At 40.7% G+C, this 23,545-nt stretch overlaps 1 protein-coding gene across 31 annotated transcripts in view; it reads right to left on the reverse strand.

The window, feature by feature from the left end:
- The window catches only part of ACOXL (acyl-CoA oxidase like), a 359,990-nt gene that overhangs the window by 135,368 nt on the left and 201,077 nt on the right, over positions 1 to 23,545 (reverse strand). For 30 of the 31 annotated variants that reach the window (XR_014839628.1, XR_014839629.1, XR_014839634.1 and 27 more), the window contains one exon: positions 20,050 to 20,203. Coding sequence is in view for 14 of the 31 variants with exons in the window: in XM_085016057.1 (XP_084872183.1) it covers positions 20,050 to 20,203 (154 nt within the window). In the remaining 17 variants the exon portion in view is untranslated. Of the gene's footprint in view, positions 1 to 20,039; positions 20,204 to 23,545 lie in introns of all 31 variants that reach the window. The other variant, XR_014839641.1, reaches the window with a different exon arrangement.

Below are 23,545 nucleotides of genomic sequence, written 5' to 3' on the forward strand. Positions count from 1 at the left end.
CGGCAGCTACGATTTGACCCCTAGCCTGGAAACTTCCATATGCTGCAGGTCTGGCCCTAAAAAAAAAAAAAAGAAAAAAAAAGAAAGTAGCATGAAGAGACAGGATTCAAGATAACAATGGCCTAAAGTTGTCCCAAATTGTCAAGTAACACAAAACCCTGTATTGGGAAAAACCGAATGACCCCCAAATAGGAAAACTAAAACACAGATTCATACCTACATACATTACAGTGAAACCATAGATCACTAAAAATAAAGTATCTTAAAAGAGGCAGGGATAAAAATTTTTGATTGCTATGAAAAATTACAAGCAGAGAGCTGATGCCTCGGCAACAAGGGAATCCAGAAATGGTAACAACTTCAAAGGTTGAGAGAAAATCACTGTCAACTATGAAATCTATCCTTAACGGCACTTAACCTTTCAAGTTTGAGAATAAAATACATAGTCAGATGAAGAAAAGTTAGGTTAACTGCCACAGACCCCTGCTATTCTGAAGAAAGTACTCCATGAACAAGGATAGTGACTAAAGAGATGCAAGAAGGAATTGTGAGCAAAGAAACTGGTAAAAATGTGGTAGTTCTAGAGAAACCCTGATTCCATATAATAAATATGATGGCTAATGTGTGGGATTAAAAACTGTAGAACTGGGAGTTCCCATTGAGGTGCAGTAGAAATGAATCTGACTAGCATCCATGAGGATGCAGGTTTAATCCCTGCCCCCAACCAGTGGGTTATGGATCCAGTGTTGCCGTGAGCTGTGGTGTAGGTCACAGATGTGGCTCAGATCCAATGTTGCTGTGGCTGTGGTGTAGGCCAGCAGCTGTAGCTCCGAGTCAACCTTCGATCCCTAGCATGGAAACCTCCATATGCTGAGGGTGTGACCCTAAAAAGCAAAAACGAAAACAAAAAAACCAACTGTAGAACTGAATAAATGCACAATGATGCTATAGAAGGTGGGAGCTGCCGACTAGTGAAAGCAAGCCAAAATCTTTTCTTTTTGGGAGAATGGAAAGCTAATCATTAATTTTAGACTTTGTATGTTAAATGTATATACCCCAACTGCTAACCTGACCACAAAATGAACATAATAGAATGAATCCAGAAAAGAGAAGAATGTCAAGGGGGAAAAATGAACAATAAATCTGAAAGAAAGAAGCCCAAATACTCAGAGAAAAGACACGACCAACAGAAAGCAAAGAGTAAGATGAAAGACACGAATTCAAATATATCATCAATGACAACAAATATTTAGCCTAAACAGATAAAAATGAGGTTGTCAGAGTAAATTAAATTTAAGACCAGATAAATGTTGTTGATAAGAGACATAAGTGAAACATGGTAACACTGAAAAGTTGAAAGTAAAAGGTTATAACAAATGAATACCAACTGAATGGAACCTTTTGTCCTTATGTTAATATTGGACCAAATACATTTTAAGGCATTACTAGAGCTAAAGAAGAGGCACCACAGGAGGACCAAAGATTCAGTTCATTAGGAACATAGGACAATTCTAAATTTGTAAACATCGAATAACACAACTTTAAGGGAGCAAAACCAAAACTGGTAGTAAAACAAGGAGCTGCCAACAAATCTACTAGCAACAGTAGGAGACTCTAGTGTACTCAATTATTGGGAGATCAGACAGACCAAAAGCTCAACAAGAATAGGGGATATTTGAATAATGCCACTAATAAGCTTGATCTACTGGTTACATTTAAAACCCTGCCCCTTGTTGCAGAATGCATCCTTCTTTGAAGCACACGTGGAAAATGTCATGTTCTAGGTCAAAAAGTAGGTCACAATAAATTTCAAAAAAACCTCTCTCACATTGGCCATTTTCCCTGATTACAATGGAATTAAGCGAAAAAAAAATTATTATAATGACAATAACAATAAGAACAGTCACTAAAAAGAAGGTAGTATGTACAGTGTTTATCCTTCACAGCTAAAATGCCTAGGTTTGAATCTTGGTTCTGCCAACTCAGAAGCTGTGATACCTTGGGCAAATTCTTAAATTCTCTGTGCCTCATTTTTCACATACATAATATCAGGGTCATAATAGTGTTACTTTGCAAAGCTGTTGTGAGGATTATATAAATTAGTTAATATGAAATATGAAGACTGGTGCCTGACAAAGTAAAAATTCAACAAAATTTGACTATTATTACATTTAAATACTAGACATTAGGAAATTAAAAAAACATATATTAGCTAATTCTTGGGTAAAATAAGTCATGATGGACATTAAAAATATTCTTAGATTGGACAAACAGAAAATCTTATATATCATTTCATGTTTTTTCATCCAAAGTTATATTTTTTTAAAGTTATAAGTTCAACTGTTTATAATATCCAAATTACAGAAGGACAGATCTAGAAAATAATAACATAGGACAATCTCACTCATGATCGCAGATGGAAAAATACTAAATAAGACAGAATCAAAACTGAATTAAACACACACCTACTCTCTCTCTCTCACACACACATCATGACTACATTGTATAGATTCCCAAACCCAAGATTTATAAAACATTAGAAAATCTGTTAATGTAAGTACACCACATAAATAGATTAAAGGTGGAAAAGGTGTGATTATTTCAGTAAAATAAAGGGACATAAGTTATTTCATAAAATTTAACTCCATTCATAATTTCAAAACCAAACCAAAAAAAAAAAAAATGAGCACACACACACACAAGCCTCTTCATAAATTAAAACATACCTGCCTTAACATGATAAAGAATATCAGCAGCCTATCCACATCAAATAACATCCTTAATGGTGAAAAAGTAAGTACATTCCTGATAAAGTCAAGAATAAAATATAGGTGCCCATTGCCAACCACTTCTTTAACCACTGCACTGGAAGTCCTTGCCACTTCAGTGATATGACAAAGAAATAAATGTGAATAATTATATAGGAAGAAACAAGCAATAATTTATCACAGGGAAGATGACTATATTAATAGAAAACACAAAAGAACTACAAACATTAAAATTGTTATGACAGACCCATATATATGCTGTCTTCAAGAGACCCACTTCACTTCTAGGGACACATACAAATCGAAAGTGAGAGGATGGAAGAAAATATTCCATGCAAACAGAAATCAAAAGAAAGCTGGAGTAGCAATACTCCTATCAGACAAAATAGACTTTAAAATGAAGATTTTAAGGGACAAGGAAGGTCACTACCTAATGATAAAATGATCAATCCAAGAAGAAGGTGTAACAATTTTAAATATCTATCACCCAATACAGGTTCACCCCAATATATGAGGCAGCTGCTAACAACCTTAAAAAGACGAATCAACTATAACACAATTATAGCAGGGGACTTTAACACCCCACTTACAACAATGGACAGATTATCCAGATATAAAATCAATAAGGAAACACAGGCCCTGAATTAAACATTAAACCAGATGGACTTAATGGATATTTATAGGACATTCCATCCAAAAGCAACAGAATACAGTTTCTTCTCAAGAGCACATAGAACAGTCTCTAAGATTGATCACATCCTGGGCTACAAATCAAACCTCAGTAACTTAAGAAAATTGAAATCATATGAAGCATCTTTTCCAACCACAATGCTATAAGACTAGAAATCAACAGCAAGAAAAAAAAACTGCAAAAAACACAAACATGTGGAGACTGAACAGCATGCTACTAAACAACCAGTGGATCATTGAAGATATCAAAGAGGAAATTAAAAAATACCTAGAAGCAAATGACAACAAAGATACAACACTCCAAAATGTATGGGATGCAGCAAAAGCCGTTCTAAGAGGAAAGTTTATAGCAATACAAGCCCACCTCAGGAAACAACAAAAAGCTCAAATAAACAAGCTAACTTTACATCTAAAGCAGCTCGAGAGAGAAGAACAGACAAGACCTAAAGTTAGTAGAAGGAAAGAAATCATAAAGATCACAGCAGAAATCAATGAAATAGAAACAAAGAAAACCATAGGAAAGATCAATGAAACAAAAAGCTGGTTCATTGAAAAGATCAACAAAATTGATAAATCCTTAGCCAGACTTCTCAAGAAAAAAAGAGGATTCAAACAATTAAAATTATAAATGAAAAAGAAGAAGTAACAACGGACATCACAGAAATACAAAGGATCATAAAAAACTACCATATGCAACTATACACCAATAAAACAGAAAACCTAGAAGAAATGGACAAATTCTTAGGAAAAAAAAGTACAATCTTCCAAGACTAAGCCAAGATGAAATAGAAAAGATGACTGGACCAATCACAAGCACTAAAATTGAAACTGTGATTTAAAAACTTCCAACAGGAGTTCCCGTCGTGGCGCAGTGGTTAACGAATCCGACTAGGAACCTTGAGGTTGCGGGTTCGGTCCCTGCCCTTGCTCAGTGGGTTAACAATCCGGCGTTGCCGTGAGCTGTGGTGTAGGTTGCAGACGCGGCTCGGATCCCGCGTTGCTGTGGCTCTGGCGTAGGCCGGTGGCTACAGCTCCGATTCAACCCCTAGCCTGGGAACCTCCATATGCCGCGGGAGCGGCCCAAGAAATAGCAACAACAACAACAACAATAATGCCGTGGGAGCGGCCCAAGAAATAGCAACAACAACAACAATAACAACAACAACAAAAGACAAAAAAAAAAAAAAAAAAAAACTTCCAACAAACAAAAGTCCAGGACCAGATGGCTTCTCAGGTGAATTCTATCAAACATTTAGAGAAGAGCTAACATCTATCCTTATGAAACTATTCCAAAAAATCACACAGGAAGGGACACTCCCAAACTCATTCTATGAGGCCACCATCACCCTGATACCAAAACCAGACAAACACCACACACACACAAAAAGAAAGAAAATTACAGGCCAATTTCACTGATGAACATAGATGCAAAAATCCTCAACAAAATACTAGCAAACCGAGTCCAACAATACATTAAAAGGATTGTACATCATTGTACATCATGATCAAGTGGGATTTATCCCAGGGATGCAAGCGTTAATATCCACAAATCAATCAGTGTGATACACCACATTAACAAACTGAAGAATAAAAACAATATGATCCTCTCAATAGACGCAGAAAAAGCCTTTGACAAAATCCAACACCCATTTCTGATAAAAACCCTTCAGAAAGTGGGCATAGAGGGAACCTACCTCAACATAATAAAGCCCATATATGACAAACCCACAGCGAACATCATTCTCAATGGGGAAAAGCTGAAAGAATTCCTGCTAAGATCAGGAACGAGACAAGGATGTCTACTTTCACCACTACTATTTAACATAGTTTTGGAAGTCCTAGCCACAGCAATCAGAGAAGTAAAAGAAATCAAAGGAATCCAAATTGGAAAGGAAGAAGTAAAACTATCACTATTTGCAGATGACATGATACTATACCTAGAGAATCCTAAAGTCTCTACCAGAAAACTGTTAGAGTTCATCCATGAATTTGGCAAAGTCACAAGACACAAAATTAATACACAGAAGTCTATGGCATTTCTATACACTAACAATGAAAGATCAGAAAGAGAAATTAGGGAAGCAATCCCATTTACCATCCAAAAGAATAAAATACCTAGGAGTAAAGCTACTTAAAGAGACAAAAGACCTGTACTCTGAAAACTATAAGACACTGATGAAAGAAATCAAAGATGACAAAGAGAGGGAAAGACATACCACACTCGTGGATTGGAAGAGTCAATATTATCAAAATGACTATACTACCCAAGGCAATCTACAGATTCAATGCAATCCCTATCAAATTACCAAGGACATTTTTTGCTGAACTTGAACAAAATATTTTAAAGTGTCTTTGGAAGCACAAAAGACCCAGAATAGCTAAAGACATCCTGAAAAAAAAAAATGGTGCTGGAGGAATCAGGCTCCCTGGCTTCAGACTATACTGCAAAGCAACAGTCATCAAAACCATATGGCACTGGCACAAAGATAGAAATATAGATCAGTGGAACAGGATAGAAAGCCCAGAATTAAACCCACGCACCTACAGCCAACTCATCTATGACAAAGGAGGCAAGAATATACAATGGAGAAAGGACAACTTGTTCAATAAATGGTGCTGGGAAAACTGGAAAGCCACATAGAAAAGAATGAAATTAGAACATTCCCTAACACCATACACAAAAATCAACTCCAAATGGATTAAAGACCTAGATATAAGACCAAATACTATAAAACTCTTAGAGGAAAACATAGGCCAAACCCTCTCGGACATAAATGACAGCAACATCTTCTCAGATCAACCTCTTGGAGTAATGACAATAAAAACAAAAATAAACAAATGGGACCTAATCAAACTTCAAAGTTTCTGCACAGCAAAGGAAACCCTTAACAAAATGAAAAGACAACCCACACAATGGGAGAAAATCTTTGCAAGTGAATCGACTGACAAGGGATTAATCTCCAAAATTTATAAACACCTTCTGCAGCTCCATACCAAAAAAACAAACAACCCTATCAAAAAATGGGCAGAAGATCTCAACAGACAGTTCTCCAAAGAAGACATACAGATGGCCAAGAAACACATGAAAAGATGTTCAACATCACTCATTATTAGAGAAATGCAAATCAAAACCATGATGAGGTACCACCTTACACCAGCCAGAATGGCCATCATCCAAAAGTCTACAAACAATAAGTGCTGGAGAGGGTGTGGAGAAAAAGGAACCCTAGAACACTGTTGGTGGGATTGTAAATTGGTGCAATCACTGTGGAAAACAGTATGGAGATTCCTCAGAAAACTAAACATAGAACTACCATTTGATCCAGCAATCCCACTTCTGGGCATCTATCCAGAGAAAACCATAACTCAAAAAGACACATGTACTCCAATGTTCATTGCAGCACTATTTTCAATAGCCAAGATATGGAAAAAACCTAAATGTCCATCGACAGAGGAGTGGATCCAGAAGATGTGGTACATATACACAACGGAATATTACTCAGCCATTAAAAGTAACGAAACACTGACATTTTTAGCAACATGGATGGACTTAGAAATAATCATGCTAAGTGAAGTCAGTCAGACAATAAGACACCAACATCAAATGCTATCACTGACATGTGGAATCTGAAAAAAGGACAGAATGAACTTCTTTGCAGAACAGATACTGACTCACAGACTTTGAAAACCTTATGGTTTCCAAAGGAGATATTTCGGGGGTTGGGGGATGCACTGGGGTTTTGGGATGGAAATCCTATAAATTTGGATTGTGATGATCATTGTACAACTATAAATATAATAAATTCATTGAGTAATAAAATAAAATAAAATTGTTATGACAGTTTAAAAAGGTTGCTGGACATAAGATCAATATACAAATTTCAATTCCATTTCTCTACACCAGCCTGAAAGGATCAGTTAGAAAAATATTTGAAAAGCTCTCACATTAACTGTAACAGATATCTGCTCAGTTACTATCTGAGAACTCTCTCACCACCCATACAAGTGGGGTATCAGCAGGCATGTTCATGATCTGTGATGCCAGTTTCTAATCAAAAGTGTCTGAATAATGTCAACTCCCAACTGAGCCAGGGATTCAGCACTGTCATCTATGAAACACCTTCTCAGAGGATGCTATAAACTCTACAGGCAAGGGGCAGCCACATATGCAGAGGAGCAAGGAGAACGGACAGACACCAGAGAGGCAAAGGCTGAGACTATGCCCCTAAGGGAAACCAAGAGCAGAGCTGTTTCTACTCAAGACTCCTTCCCAGTTCCTGGTCTTCATGAGACCTGGATTCCAGAACACATCTCTCTCTCTCTCTCCCTCCCTCTCTCTCTCTCTCTTTCTCTCTCTCTCTCCTCTCTTAACATATATTCTCCTTTCTTACTTGAGCAAGTTTGTACTTGCATCCAAAATAATCCTGTACTTGCATCCAAAAGAATCTTAACTGAGATGATCACAAACTCAGAAGTCAGCTTATGAAGTTTTACTTTTTTTCCTTCTTATTTCCTTGATGTGAAAAAGTGAATCCTTCTGGAGAGTCATGAACCATCTCAAGAGAGGGTAAAATGAGAATACGGTAGATTCAAAATTTGGCAAATTGGCCCAGGATTGATGCCAGCTCTAGCCATTATTCTTTCATATGTCTGGATGATCTCCATTGCATGTAAAATTTATAATTGCCTTCTTTACGCCCTTAAGAAGTTTGGGCTGAGATCTTCAGAGGAATGTTGCCAATAAAATGGATTGTCCTTGGTCATTTTAGTAATCTCTCTTTTATCAGTGATGAGGGTCAGTTTTACTGCCTGCTACTCTCCCAACTCTAATTTGTCTGACAAGATAAGACCTACAAATATGACATTTGGATCTTCTCATTAGGAGATGATTTTTTCCAGTGACCACAGATTAACAACAAACCCAGAGGCTTGTTTACAAATTGTGCAATATGTTAAATGAGGGTTAAGTGCAGAACATTGATTAGCGTGGAACCCAGAGGCCAGAAACGAAATTATCATCCACCTCCCCTGGGGAAAAAAAAAAAAAGAAAGGCTTGGAGTTAGGGACAAGAGACTTGGATTTGGAAGACCTGAATTAGAACCCCTGCCTCCAACTTTTACTACATCTGGAGAAATAGCATCTACCTCTGGTCTTAGTTTCACCATCCATGGGAAACCATGAGGACAATTATTCCTACTCATGGGGACTGTTGAAGGATTAAAGGTGGCCACATCCACACAGGTCCCTCTGTTTACATAGCAAGGACTTGGGGAATGCCAGAGGTCAGAAATAGAAACTTCTTTTTTAACAGCAAAAGCCAATTTCTCTAATCTTGGAGCAAGGTTCTTTCAAAGTTGAGAAGTAATTAATCACTACACAGTGCTTTTTATTGTGCTCTCTTTCTAAATCCCTACAAACAAGTTATTGTCTACATAATGATCAGAAAGTGACGTCGGAGATGAGCAGAAGCCTAGGATTTGAGCTAGAGCCCTAGAATATTGGGATTCTTCTTGAAGGTTCTTAGTCTGAGCAGAGAAAGGGATTTTGGCCTACGAAACAGAAAGGAAGGGAGTTGTCAGAGACTCTTTGGTGCCCTGGAAAAATTAGGCAGAGCAAAGGGTCTGATTGATAAAAGTTGTCATAGAAACCACTGAGAAGGCCCTTCTATTGGGGTCACACATGGGTCCTGGCCAGTCCCTTCTCAGAGGTTTGCCAGATTAAGCCTTGGATCCTTTCTGAGTATGGCTTGAACCCTTTCCACTCTGCTACTCGGTTACTTAGTGTTACACAGCTTAACTTGTCCTTACCCTTCCGACATCAGCATTCCTAGCCAGCTGACCTTCAGATTTAGAATCCTCCACCAGCATCATTAGCTACACTTAGCCCAGGCACCAGCCAGGATTTTTCTTGGCTGTTTCTCCCTGTGAAATTGGAGGGGAGCAAAATGGTCTCTGCCATATTAGATCCAAGTCAGGCTGACCCACTTATCTGCTTGGAGAGATACATGTCTTGTGGATTGCCATCAAAAGTGTTTTAAACAAACACTCTCTATTGTATTCCAGGGAGTAGTAAATCTGCAGCATCCTGGAGGGAGAGAGGCCCTCAAATGACTGTCCTCCTTGCATCAGCCTGTCTGCCCACCTTGCCCAGAGCCTACTTGCCTTCTAGAAGACCTTCAAGTCCTCCTTGGGGCTGAGCACTGGCTCACTGAGCTCTTGGATTTTTTTTTCCCTTTTCAGGGCCACACCTGCAGTATATGCAAGTTCCCAGGCTAGAGGTCTAATCAGAGCTATGGCTGATGCCTATGCCACAGCCTTAGCAACACTGGATCTGAACCACATCTGCAACCTATACCTCAGCTTGTGACAATGCCAGATACTTAACCCACTGAGCAAGGCCAGGGACCAAACCCACATCCTTGTGGATACTAGTCAGGTTCTTAACCTGTGGAGCCATAAGGGGAACTCCTAGTGGATTTTTTAGTCTGGTTTTTTGAGTTCTGTCTCTTATTTGGTCACCAGCTCTCTTAGCTGCCTACATTTGGAGACCCTCTATCCTTACTACTCTGGGGCATCCCAAGAAACTGGGGACCATGTGTGAGAGTCAGCTGGCCAGGCTCCTTCAGGAGTAGAGTGAGGACTTGAGTCTCAGTACATGGACTTCATGTTATCTCTTTGGGATTCTCAGAGTTCTGTTTTGCTTTTTTCAAGCCTTGGCTGTGTTCCAAGAAACTGATGCCAAATAACGAAGCGATGGTGCCTGTCCCTGAGGAATTAGTCCTAGGACTAAGTCTACTAAATAACCAGGGGACCCAGCCTCATGCTGCTTTCATTTTAATTTACAAACACTTGTAATTATTTCAGTGTTCTCTTGTGCAATCTTTAAAATATAATGATTCTGTCTTTGCCCAGCTGGATTATATCTCCAAACAGCAAACAGCAGCTCCATGTCTAACATAAAAGGAATGGCCAACGCGTGTTGGCTGATAACCTTATCATCACACAGGGTCAGAGGTCTCTTCTGAGACTTCATCCTGCTCCAGTTTTGTCCAGATACTTCTTTATGCTGCTTTGGCCAGTTCCACTCTCCCATGTGAGACTCTGGAACACACTGAGGAGGAACGCAGCAGGCAGGGACTGAGATGAGAAGGCTCTAATGGAGAGGCCCTGATTGGGGGGGTGGTGCTAAAATCCTGCAGTAGAGACTGGTGCTGAGGGCCCAGTGAGCCCAGGAGTGGCCTTTTCCAGTGCTGCTGTCGAGGGGGCCAACATGGAGGGCACAGCCCTGGACCACAGACATCCAGGTACAGGTAACACTCAACAGCCATGGGATACTTGTAGACGGTCCCTGTGGTGAATTTCACTGTGCAGGGCCCATGTCAGCAGCTGGGGCTGCAGCTCTACCCCCACGGTGGGGGCCCCATGGGGTCCAGGCAGCCTGTGCCATCCTCAAGCCTGTCTCTGTAGACCCTGAGGCTTCGGAGTCAGATTTGCTGAGAATGTGACTCGCCTCTGGGGTCAGAGGCTGCACCCAGAAGAGCCCCACCCGGGGCGAATGGGTCAGGGTGGAGGTGGGGAGGAGAGAAGGAGAGAGGGTGGGAATCCTTTCTTGTAATCACTCCAGGAATAAAGAAGAGGAGGAGAGCCAAGTATTTACTGAGGGCCTACCATGTGTTGTGCTAGGCTTTAGGAGAGAAGGAAACTGAGACTCCCAGGGGTGAGGCCCAGGGTCACAGTGTCCTGACCTCGAGTCCCACCCTTTCCGTGATGGGGTGCCCCCCCCCGCACCTCTCAGATGCTCTTCTCCATGATCCAGCCCCACATGAGGCAGAAACGGAATCCAGGGTTCTGTTCCCCACTCCTCTCTCAGCTGATTTCAAGAAATTCAATCTGGGTTTGCTTGGATGTGGGGAAAAGTGGCCACGTGCAAGTTCAGCTAAAGATCAACCGTCCTTGGGTCACTTTGCTGTACCGCAGAAATTGACAGAACATGGTAAGTCAACTGTAATAGAGAAAATAAAAATCTTAAAAAAAATCAAGTCTTAAAATTTGGTTGACCTCGTTTATTCCTTTTTTTTTTTTTTTTTGCTTCTTAAGGCTGCAACCTCAGCATATGGAGGTTCCCCAGCTAGGGGTTGAATCTTGAATCAGAGGTACAGCTGCCAGTCTACACCACAGCCACAGCAATGCAGGATCCAAGCCTCGTCTGCAACCTACACCACAGCTCACGGCAACTACAGAACCTTAACCCACTGAGTGAGGCCAGGGATCGAACCCAAAACCTCATGGTTACCAGTCGGATTCATTTCATCTGTGCCACAACAGGAACTCCTTGTTGATCCTTAAAGAAAGAAGATGGGAAACAAAGGAAGCAGCAGGACTGAGTCATGTGACCACTGAAGCCTCGGAGCCTGCTCTCCAAGTTCCCAAAGGGGCAGGTGAAGGGTTTTCATCGAATCACATTCATTTCATCACATCAGGCCAGGGGATGCTCTGCTCACACCTGGAGGCAGACCACGTGTGAGCATGAAGCCCTGGCTGTCCAGAACAGCACAGCTGCACCAGGAACAGAAGCTGCCTCCCCAAAGCCCAGTCTAGTCCCTCCCTAACTCAAGAAGGAGGTGTGGGGGAATTGAACCCCATCCTGCTTTACTTCCCTCAGCTCCATGACAGAGGAGAAAAGCAGGGAATCACCTCAGATGGTCTGATAGGAAAAGAAGGGTCTGCACCTGCCTGTCAGCCTCTACCCTTAGGGGAAGATCCAGCCTGACACTAATTTCCAGGCCATTCAGCAGGACATGTCTATGGGCATCGGAAACCGAGGCTCAGGAAGGGTTGTAACCCAGCCGAGGTCACACAGTTTAAAGATGAGTGTTAAGTCAAACCATGCTCATCCCATTAATGTGAACCCAGCTATTTCCTTGAGCAGGAGGGCAAAAACCAGCTTGGGTGACACGCGGCTCAAGTGGGATGCATGTGTTCTGGAGACAGACCCTCTGGTTTCAAAGCGAGGGTTTAGCTGCTTGGCCTCAGTTTCTTCCTGTATCAATTACATACTCATTTAATTTGAAGATTAGCTAAGTTACTGTGGGTAAAGCACTTATGAAGGTGCCTACATATATAGGAAGTGCTCGATGGCTATTAACAAAGACAAATAAAAAGCAGAGACCCGGAAGCTCTGAGTCCTGGGCCCTGCATACGCTGAGTCTGATGTGGGAAAAGACGACTTTCAGTCAGCACAGGGAATCTAGGGGAAGGGCAGGTCTGGAGTATCAGATGCACAGAGGCCTGCAGAATTCACTACCTCATCTGGGGTAAGTGTGGGCCTCCCAGCACAGAGAGGCTTGCTAAGCACAAGTACGACCCGTGTGCAATTATACAATCTGATGGGGTCATACTCATCTGGTCATTTCTGCTCATTCTACACAGCAAAATTGAGCCTCCCCTCCCTGGGGAGCTTTCCCATCCTCCTCCTCTGGGCATAGATTTGCCAGAACAGCACAGGCTCTAGGGGCAGACAAACCAGGCTGCAAAGTCCCTGCAACCTATGCAAGCTCAGGCAAGTCCAACTATCTGAGCCTCAGTTTCTTCATCTGCAAAGTGGAGATAAACAAAGTAGCTGCCCCCCTGTGTTGGAGATTATTATATTCTCCTGATGAATTGGCCCTTTTGTCATTAGGAAATGACCTTATTTATCCCTGGCAATACTCTTTGCTCTGAATTCTGCTTGCATATCAATAGTCACTGAAGCTATCTTTTGATGTGTTAGTGTGGGATAGCTTTTTCCATCCATTTCCTTTTAACCTATTTGCGTCTCCACATTTGAAGTGTGTTTCTTGTAGGCATATAGTAGTGCCTTGCTTTTTTATCCACTCTGATGATCTCTGCCTCTTAACTGGGGTATTTACATTTAATTTTTTTTTTCTGTTTTCCTTTTTCCTTTTAGGGCCGCCCAGGCTAGGGGTCGAATTAGAGCTTCAGCTGCCCACCACAGCCACGGTCACAGCAACTCAGGATCCAAGTAGTGTTTGTGACCTACACCATAGCTCATGGCAATGCTGGATCCTTAGCCCACTGAGCAAGGCCAGGGATGAACCCACATCGTCATGGATACAGTTGGGTTTGTAACCCACTGAGCCACAATGGGTGCTCCCTAAAATGCTTATTAATACAATTAAGGTTTCATCTGCCATCTGGATATTTGTTTTCCATTTGAGCAACTTCTTTCTTCTCCCATATTTCCTCTTTCCCTGCCTTCTTTTGGGTAAACTTAGTATTGTTATAATTCCATTTTAACTCTTTGGTTGGCTTATTAGCCACAACTCTTTGTTTTATTACTTTAGTCAGAGCTTTAGGATTTATAGTAGAAATCTTCAACTTAGCTTCATCTATGGTCAGGTGATACTGTACCACTACACTTATAGTATAAAAACCTTCCAACAGGAGTTCCTGTTGTGGCACAGTGGTTAATGAATCCGACTAGGAACCACGAGGTTGTGGGTTCGGTCCCTGGCCTTGCTCAGTGGGTTAAGGTTCCGGCGTTGCCGTGAGCTGTGGTGTAGGTCACAGACGCGGCTCGGATCCCGCATTGCTGTGACTCTGGCATAGGCCAGTAGCTACAGCTCTGAATAGACCCCTAGCCTGGGAACCTCCATATGCCACGGGAGCGGCCCAAAGAAATAGCAAAAAGACAAAAAAAAAAAAAACAAAAAACAAAAAACAAAAACCTTCCAACAGCACACGTCTTTTTCTCCCCTTCTGGCCTTCATGCTATCACTGTCACATATCTTACTTTTACATAAATTACAATCCTCACACTGTTATAATTTTTGTCTAAATAATTATCTTTTAAAGAGATTTAAATACCTAAGGAAAAAAAATCTTACCTATTGACCCATACAGTTACTATTTTTGGTGCTTTCCATTCCTTGTGCAAATTCATAATTTTAACTGGTAACACTTTCCTTCTGCATGAAGAATTTCCTTGAAAATTTCTTATAGGAAAAGGCTGTGGGTGATGAATCTTTCCAACTGTTTCAATTCTGAAAGGATCTTTATTATACCTTCTTTTTTGGAAACACAATTTTGCTGAGCATAGAATTTTAGATTTTTTTTTTTAGTGCTTTAAGAATATTGCTCCAATGTCTTCTTGCTTGTATTTTTCCCAATGAGAAATCTGCTGCCATCCTTATCTTTGTTCTTTTATACATAACATCCTTTTTTTTCTCCTTTGTGAGTCTTAAGGTATTTCAGACTGGCTGGTGGGAAAAAGCGCTATTCCAGTCCCACGTGAGCACCTGATACTGTTCCCCCTAATCCTCTGGGGGGATTCTTTCCTTAGCCTCATGTGGTTTCTTCACATGTACGCAATAGTCAGTGTCAATGGACTGATGGAAGGGGCCGGGCTGCAGATCTGAGTGCTCTGTCTGATTCTGTATCCTGTGACTTCTAGATGCTTGGGTCTCCCTGGCCCCTCATCTCCACATCTTCAAATCAGGGAGTTTTCTGGGTTCTGCTTTGCTTTTCCCTCATGAGTCATGGTGTGGAAACTCCTGCCAGGCAGAAACTGGGCAACGGTAGGGTTCCTCTGGTTGATTTCCTCTCTTTCAGAGATCACTGTCCCTCACTGCCTGATGTCCAGCATCTTGCAAGCTGTTCAGTTCATATGTATTGTCCATTTGGCGGTTGTTTCACTCAGGAAGGTATATCTATGGCCTGTTACTCTAACTTGATCAGAACCAAAAGTCTGCTAATGCTCATTTGACTGAAACCCTAGGGCCTCCCAGTTGCATGCCGTGTACAGTGTGTCCCCCTTACAGGTCCCAGCTCTCAGGACAGGGAACATGTGCCTAGCACCCCGCTCCTCACATAGAAGGAACTTAGAAATACTTAACAATGACTCTTAACCAGCAGTCATGAACCAGCAGTGCTGGGGTGCTTGCATTATGAATTAGGAAAGTTCCAACAGTGCTCATTTGAGGATCTGATTTTGGGAAAAAATTCTTTTGTGTATGAAAGCTCATTGATCCCATGCTTTATGCACAAAAGCTAACAGACTATGTTGAAAAGGTAGAAAGAATCAGAAAAAAAAAAAAATGTCAGCTGGGAAACAAAGGAGTTAAAGGCGAAAATAGAATTCAATTCCAAAATTCACTTCTCTTTGTACTCAGCTTGTATCTACTTCACTGCTAAGGGTTACTCTTGCAACAGAGAAGTCAATGATTGATCTCTTGTAGAAATAGCCAACCCAAAACTTTCTCATGATTTCCTGACATAAAGTGATAATGCTATTAAAAATCAACCACCAAGTGCTAGGGAAACATTGATTTGTGGAGAGAAAGACTCTCAGAACCCAGAGGTTTCCACAAACAGTTTGAGCACAGCAGTATTGGGATAGTGAACTCTTGCCTGGTCTAAATGCTGGAGGCTGCTGTGCATAGAGTCTTCCTCTACCAAGATCTGACATTAAGCAAGCTGCTAAGAAGAACGGACCACTTTTTGTGAGTGTCCATGTTGCAGAGGCATTTAAAGGCCTTTATCTCTTTCCCACTTGTAAGTGGGATAATATAGTGATATATAATCTTAAGTCCCAAAGGAATGCTACTAATTCCATGAAAATGGAATTACCAGAGATGTTCATCTCAACAGATGCCACTCCATAGTCTGAGCTAGAAAACACATTCCCTTGAAAGCTCAGCTTCTTTTTGTCACATAGACACACTCTGCAGACCTGAAGCTCTCAATTCTATATAGCAAGACCCTTTCTGTTTGATCAGTGAGTCTGCGTTGTGTTCTGAAAATGACAGGCTGTGACCCACTAGCAGGTCATGAAATCAGTTTAATGCATCATGACTAGCTTTTCATAAAATGATGTAAAATAAATGAACTACTAAAGCACATCATAATAGTGAGGTGAGTACTGTTTCATGAACTTAATTCTTTCAATTCTGTGCATGTGCATTTGTAAACACAGGGTGGTAATGAAAAGCATACCCTTTCCTTTAGGTCATGGTCAAAAGAGTTTGAAAGCCAGTGGTCCAGCAACTATGAAGGTGCTTTGTTCAACTCCTGGTGGAAGTGAGAATTAGTATAACCTTTGGCAATGATACAGATATCATTGAAATACTTGATCTAAGGAAACCATCTCAGTCAGGTATGCAAAAAAAAAGTTAGGCACTAAAATATTTTGTATAGCAAAATTTATAATAAAGAAAAATTGACACATGAACTAATGGATTAATTGAATAAAGTCCAGTTCATCTACAAGATAAATGGTACCAGCCATTAAAACTACGACAGAGGAGTGATCTGTAGGGGTATCTATAGTATCCATATAAATTCTTACTTGAAAAGGAGAGATTATAAGAATACAATGCATAGAAAGAACATACTGCCAAATGACAGCAATCATCCCTAGGAAAGTATAATCATGGGACATATTTTACTCTCTTCTTCATGTCTTTGTATTTTCAGAAATTTCTACAATGGACGTGCACTGCTTTTTTAATGGGTGAAAATCATACAATAAGTTAACTCAGCAAAGAAGCTGCCTTCCACAGATGACACTTCCTTTAGGCAACAGCAACAGACATTAAAGTTAGCAATCAAAAGAAGCGAGATTTAAACAGGGCAAATGTTTAAAGTAGAGGCAAGAATTAGGTGCCAGATGTAGCAGTGTCTTGATAAATTGTACAACAATTTCCTGTTTGAGCCCTCTTCTCAAGACACTGTGTCCTAAACTACTCAACAAATGAGTCATCAAGATGGGCCTGGACAGGCTTTAGAGCCAACAAATACCACCAACCTTCTGAATGTGAGTAGCCTAGAGGTGCCGCCAGTGTTCTTTCTCCCCAAAAAGTAACAATAAAGTCAGATGTTAAAGTGCTCAGGGTAAAAAAAAATAATAAAGCAAGGAAAGACCAAAGGGAATGTTTTGTGGATTAATCTCAAGTTCTAAGGGCAGGAAAGGCAAATGGATGCACAGGGCAGTCATTCACTGACTCAAACCATGATGTCCATCATCCCATCTGTCCATTTGTCCATCTGTCCATCAGTCTGTCATTCAGTCATTTTAGTCAGTCAACAGCTGCTTACTGATATGCCACACTACAGTCAGAAGGAGGGCTACAGTGATCAAAGGCTGGGTCCCTGCCTGTTTGTAATAGAGAAGAACAAATCTGACTCCATGTTGGAGCTGTTTCTTTTACTTTAACCTTTGTATTCGGTTGCTTTTGCTTCCAGTTAAGAATGTTGCCTGTAGCCTGAAATATACACGAGAGCCCATTCTCAAGGCTCTGACCTCTAAAGGTATGTTTCCATTTATTTAGAGATAAAAAGTTGCAGAACAGAGAATAACATTTGTCTTGTTGGAGGCTTACAGGAACATCAGGACCTGACCTATGTGGACAGCTGCAAGAACAAAAGATTCCGGGACCAACAAGTTGGTAACAACCAGCCACACCCTCTCCCCTTTTAGTATAAAAGCCTGGATTCTAACTCAGGTAAGACTGGTTTTTTTGGGACACTAATCCACCATCTTTTCACTTTGCTCACTTTCTGAAAAAAGTTGCCATTCCTCACCCCAACATCTCATCTCCCCATTTACTGGCTTGTGCGGTGAGCAGTACAAGCTTGGACCTGTTAATGCTTTCTGCCCTCATAGTCCAACCTCAGTCTGTCCATTTCTGAAACAACAATAAATTAGAAGAGGTAAGAGTGTCAAGTGCCTACTACATGCCAAGCACCATGCTGCAGCCTTTGCCTTTATGAACCCAGTCACGCTGTGGGTCTCCTAGAGACCTCCTGCCTACAGAAGATGCGGTGTATGGGAGTAGAACATAAAACACTTAGATGCTCATGCTTTTCCTTCAGCAAATATTTATGTCTCTACAAATAGCTCTGTGCTAGGTGTTGGGTGGATTTGGGGTGGAGAGAGGAAGGGAAAGAACAAAAGTGGAAATCAGGGCTCTCAACATCCACTGCTAAGGAGTTGCTGAGAAGCAAAACCATGTGAGGCAGCAGAGTCTGGAGGGATTCCAGGGCTGGATCCCAGCCAGGAAAGGCAGCCCTCCCTGGTCAGGTTCTCTTCTATAATATGGGGTGGTGGGTTGGTTCTGCACTGCAGGGTGTTCTGGGTGATAAAGAAGGGCTTGGCTGGGCAGGGCCACTGGACAGGTGGAAACCAGCCCCTGGCAGGGGCCTCTCAACTTTGTCAGTCACTTAGGAAGGTCACAATGAGCCATAGCCTACAGCTGCCTCGAAAGACCCACACTCCTGGCCCAGCTGCACCCCAGAGTCAGCTGGCATTTTATTCTCTATTCCCCTTATCCTTCTGGGGGACCTGCACGTCATTCCCCTACCACCACCACCACCATGGACACAGAGTACACACCTGACTAACTGAAGTCCCCTTCACCGTGGACACAATCCTTTCTCAGTCACCACAAGAGAAGTAACCAGACTGGCTCTCAGATGAGAGAACACAGGAGGCACTTGCCCGCTTCTACATGGCCCATGTGGGAGAAACCTCAGGCTCTGCCTGTGAGGGCCCAGTCCCTCCTTGTCTCTCCATAGACCCTGACTCTGATGTCATCTCTCCAGAAATTCATCCTCCCCTTTCATTTTCTACAGCTGCCCTTGACTTGCTCTTGACCCCTTCTCGCTGAGGCTAAAATTCTTCAACCTCCCCTTCAGGTTCGGAGCTGCTATTTTTAGGCAAATACTCAGCCAAGTTCAAGGTTACATTCAGGACAAAGGCCCAAGAGAGGCTCCCCCTCCCCCTCACCCCTGTAATGCCTGCATCTGGCCCATATGGAGGTGAGGCAGTATAGTCCCTGGGCAACACCCACATGGGGTTGTCACCTGGGGCTGAACCTCAGATGCCACCAGAGCTGATGCCTACAGCCCTGTCATGCCACTAGGTCACAGGTCCACAACCACACAGGTCCCCTGTCCTGCCCTCAGAGACCCCAATTGGGTCCTCCTTCTCACCAGACTCCTGCATCCGGCATTCCACAGGTGCCTCTATTCCCGGGGTTGTAAGGGAATAAGGCACAGATCCCAGCTGTTCTTAGGGCCCCCTTAACTCTCCAGACATTTCAGCATTTCTTACACCTAATACCCCTCACTGCACGATCCAGTCTGAGGTCTGTTCTGGGGATATTCTAAACACTCTCTCCATGCTTGGCCCAGCCCCATCTAACTCCTTCCCAGGGTAGGAACCCATGGGGTCATTTCCTGCATTCTTCCCAAGGGATTAAAACATTGGAGCAGAGCTTTGATTCTCTGACCCTCAATGGCCTTTTCCTGTACTGTCGACAGCCACCACCGCCAAGCCTCAAGCTATTTACTAAGGGCTTCCACAGCTAAGCATTTTATAAGAATGATCTGTGTCAGTCCTTGCAGCTTCATAGAAGATGGACATGCATAGACGACAAGGTTAAGTCATGTACCCAGGGTCACAAGGACGGGTGGGATTTCCACTTTGCTCCAAAGCCCACTGGCCACACGGTCCTCCCCCACACATGCTATAACATGTAGGCCTGGCAGGAATGGTAAGCCTTGGGGCCCTTGGGGGCTCACCATGCCTCACCATGCCTCCGGTGCACTCTCGGCAGTCCTGCAGGCAGCTGACATTCTCCCAGGTACTGTAGGCCTTCAGCCCTGCCACCAGAGCCTGCAGCGAGCGACTGTTGACAAGCTCCTTCCCAGAGAAGATGTCCTTGTCCAAAAGGACACCAGCATACCTGAAAGACAAGCAGAAACATGGGATGGATACAGAAGTGCCCCCAGCACATATATTCATGAGGGACATTGGTCTTATGATGTCTGGGTTTTGGTGTCTGGCTCATGCTCCTAAAATTAGTTAGAAAGTTTTCCCTTTTTTCTGAGTTTGTGTAAAATCAATATGTTTTCTTAAATATTTAGATTTCACCTGTAATGCCAGACAGAGCTATTTAGGTTTTCTGTTTCTTTTTGTGTCACTTTTGGTACTATGTATCTTTTAAGTACTGTGCCTATCTCATATATGTTGTCAGATGTGTTGGCATTACTCTGACATTGCATCAAAACAATAAGAACTACAATACTTAACTTTATCCTTTCAATGTCTATGGGTTGTATATGATGTCCTCTCTTTATTCTGGATACTGGTAATTTGTGTCTATTTTCTTCTGCATCCTTCTAGCTAAAGGTCTTTCTATTTTATTTATTTATTGAAAGAAAAAATAGTTTGGGGCTTAATTATTTTTTCTTTATCTAACCATCTCTTATTTCACAGATTTCTGCCCTCATTTTTATTATTCTGTCTACTTACGTTGGGTTTAATTTATTCCTCTTTTCCTCGCTTCTTAAAATAGAACTTTACACCACTGGCTTTAGACTTTTCTTCTTTACTAATGTAAGCATTTATTTTTTGAATCTAATAAATTTTGCTTGTAGAGAAGTTTCATATTTACAAAAAAGCTGAATAAAAAGAGTTTCTTTATGCTCACCCACTCCCAGTTACTAACACTCCCATTACTAACATCTTGCATTAATGTAGTACATTTTATAATAGATGAACTGATATTGATATGTAGTCATTAACTAAAGTCCATATTTTGCATTTGGGTTTGTTCTTTGTGTTCTAAAGTTATACAGGGTTTGATAAATGTATGTCATGTCTTTGCCATTACAGTGTCATATAGAATATTTCACTACCTAAATATCCATGTTCCACCTATCCATCCCTCCCTCTTCCCTGAACCCTGGCAACCACCGATCTTTTTACTGTCTCTATAGTATTGCCTTTTCCAGAAAGTCATACAGTTGGAATCTTATAGTATATAGGCTGTTCTGACTGGTTTCTTTCACACAGCAATTTAAGTATTATATTTAAGTATCTTCCATGTATTTTCAAGGTTCAATAACTCATTTCTTTTTAATGGAAGCATTTAAAGGTACACGTTTTCTCTGAGCACTGCTTTAGTTCCATACCACAAATTTTGATGTGCTGTTTCATTTTCATTTTGTTCAAAATATTTTCTAATTTCTCTTGTGGTTTCTTCTTTGGCCTATAAAATATGCATGTTGTTTAGTTCCCTAATATGTAAGCATCATTACAGACATTTTCCCGTCATTAATTTTTCATTTAATTCTAATCAGAGAACACATGTCATATTATTTCAGTCATTTTAAATCTACATGGTATCTACTGATAAATGTTCTATGTGCACTTGAAAAGAATGTGTAGTCTTCTCTTATTGGGTAGAATGTTTAACAAATGTCATTTAGGTCAAGTTTGTTAGTAATGTTGTTCACATAATTTATATCATTACAGGTCTTCCATCTGTTTATTATATCAATTACTGAGAGAAGGATAAATGTCTGCTGCTATAATTTTGGATATGTTAATTTTTCCTTTCAGTTCTTTCCATTTTTGCTTCATGTCGTCATGCTATTTTGTGGAATCCATACAGATTTAGATTGTTATGTCTTAATGAATAGACTGCTTTATCATTATGAAGCAATCCTCTTTCTCTCTGGTAATATTCCTTCTTCTGATGTCTACTTTATCTTCTATTTGTATATCTATTTAGCTCTTTTATGGTTAATGTTTGCAAGTGCAAATTTTTCACTTTATTACTTTAACCTATTTGCCTTCAATTTTAAGTGAATTTCTTGTAGAAAGCATCTAGCTCAGTCTTAATGTATCATGTCTAAAATCTGAAAATAAGAGTGTTTAAATCATTTACACACAATTGTAATTATTAATGTGATTGAGTTTAAAACTATTACCTTGCAATTTTCCCCCTATTTACTTCATATGTTCTTTGTTCCCTTTCCCTCTGCTCCTGTCTTCCTTTGATTAATTGAATAAACTTTAGTATTCCATTGTTAGATTTTTAACTGTGTTACTCATTTTTTTTTTTCAGCAATTTTTTCTATGGCCTAAAACATGCATCTTTAACATGTCATATTTCCCCTCAAATAATGTTATACCACTTCAAGGAAAAATGTTAAGAACCTTACAACAATACAATATGTAATTCCTTTCCATTCTCCCATCCATTATGTCACTGTTGAGACAAAAATATATGCTACATATATTATAAAATTCATTGCTATTTTTCTTTAAACAATTTATTTTTTTCCTTATCAACATTACTGAGGATTAATTTATTCCCAACAGACTGCATTATTGAAAGCACACCATTTATAGGGTTTTGACAACTCTATGTACTCAGGAGAATATCACCACAATCAAGCTACAGAATATTTCTAATGCTTTCCAAAAAATGCCTCATCTCTTTTTGCAGGCCATCTCCAGACAACCACTGACCAGCTCTTTGTCTCTGCAGATTAGATTGCATTTTATGTAAATCGGATTCGATAGTGTGTGTTACATCTTACTTCTTTCAATACTTGAGATTCATCCATTCGTATTGCACTCTGTATCTGTGGTTGTTTCTTTTTGTTGCTAACTAGAATTCCATTCTATGCAATGTATGTATTATATTTCTTACATGCATTCACATTTTGGTTGTTTCCACTTTGGAGCTGTTACAAATAAAGCTGCTATGAGAATTCATGCAAAAATCTTACAGCCACATATGTCTTCATTTCTCTTGTGTAAATATGTAGGAGTGAAGTGACTGGGTCACATGGAAGATGTATTTTTAACTTTTTAGGAAACTGCCAAACAATTTTCCAAAGTAATTGCGCAATTTACATTCCCCCCTGCTGGGGGGAATCCTAGTGTTTGTGAATCCTAGTTGTTCCACATGCCTACCAACCAGCAGTCTTTGCAGTCCTTTTAATTTGATTCATTCTAGCAGATATGTAATGGCAACCTTCATGGTTTGAATTTGCACTCCCTGAGTAACTAATAATCACCAACACCTTTCATGTGTCTATTGGCTGACCATTCACATTTCTTCTCTTGTTAACTAGCTATTTAAACATTTTGCCCATGTTCTATTGGCTTGCTCATCTTATTTTTAGTTGAATTTTATTTTTACTGTTCTTTACATATTCTGAATAACACCCCATTGTCAGATGTACCTATTACAAGCATTTCCTCCTATTCTGTGGCTTGTCTTGAAGAC

The sequence above is a fragment of the Sus scrofa genome, chromosome 3 (genome assembly GCF_054392235.1).
Source record: "Sus scrofa isolate SSC_HxYL_T2T_F1_AM1 chromosome 3, Sscrofa_HxYL_maternal_Yorkshire_Landrace_v2.0, whole genome shotgun sequence".
In the NCBI taxonomy this organism is placed as follows: domain Eukaryota; kingdom Metazoa; phylum Chordata; class Mammalia; order Artiodactyla; family Suidae; genus Sus; species Sus scrofa.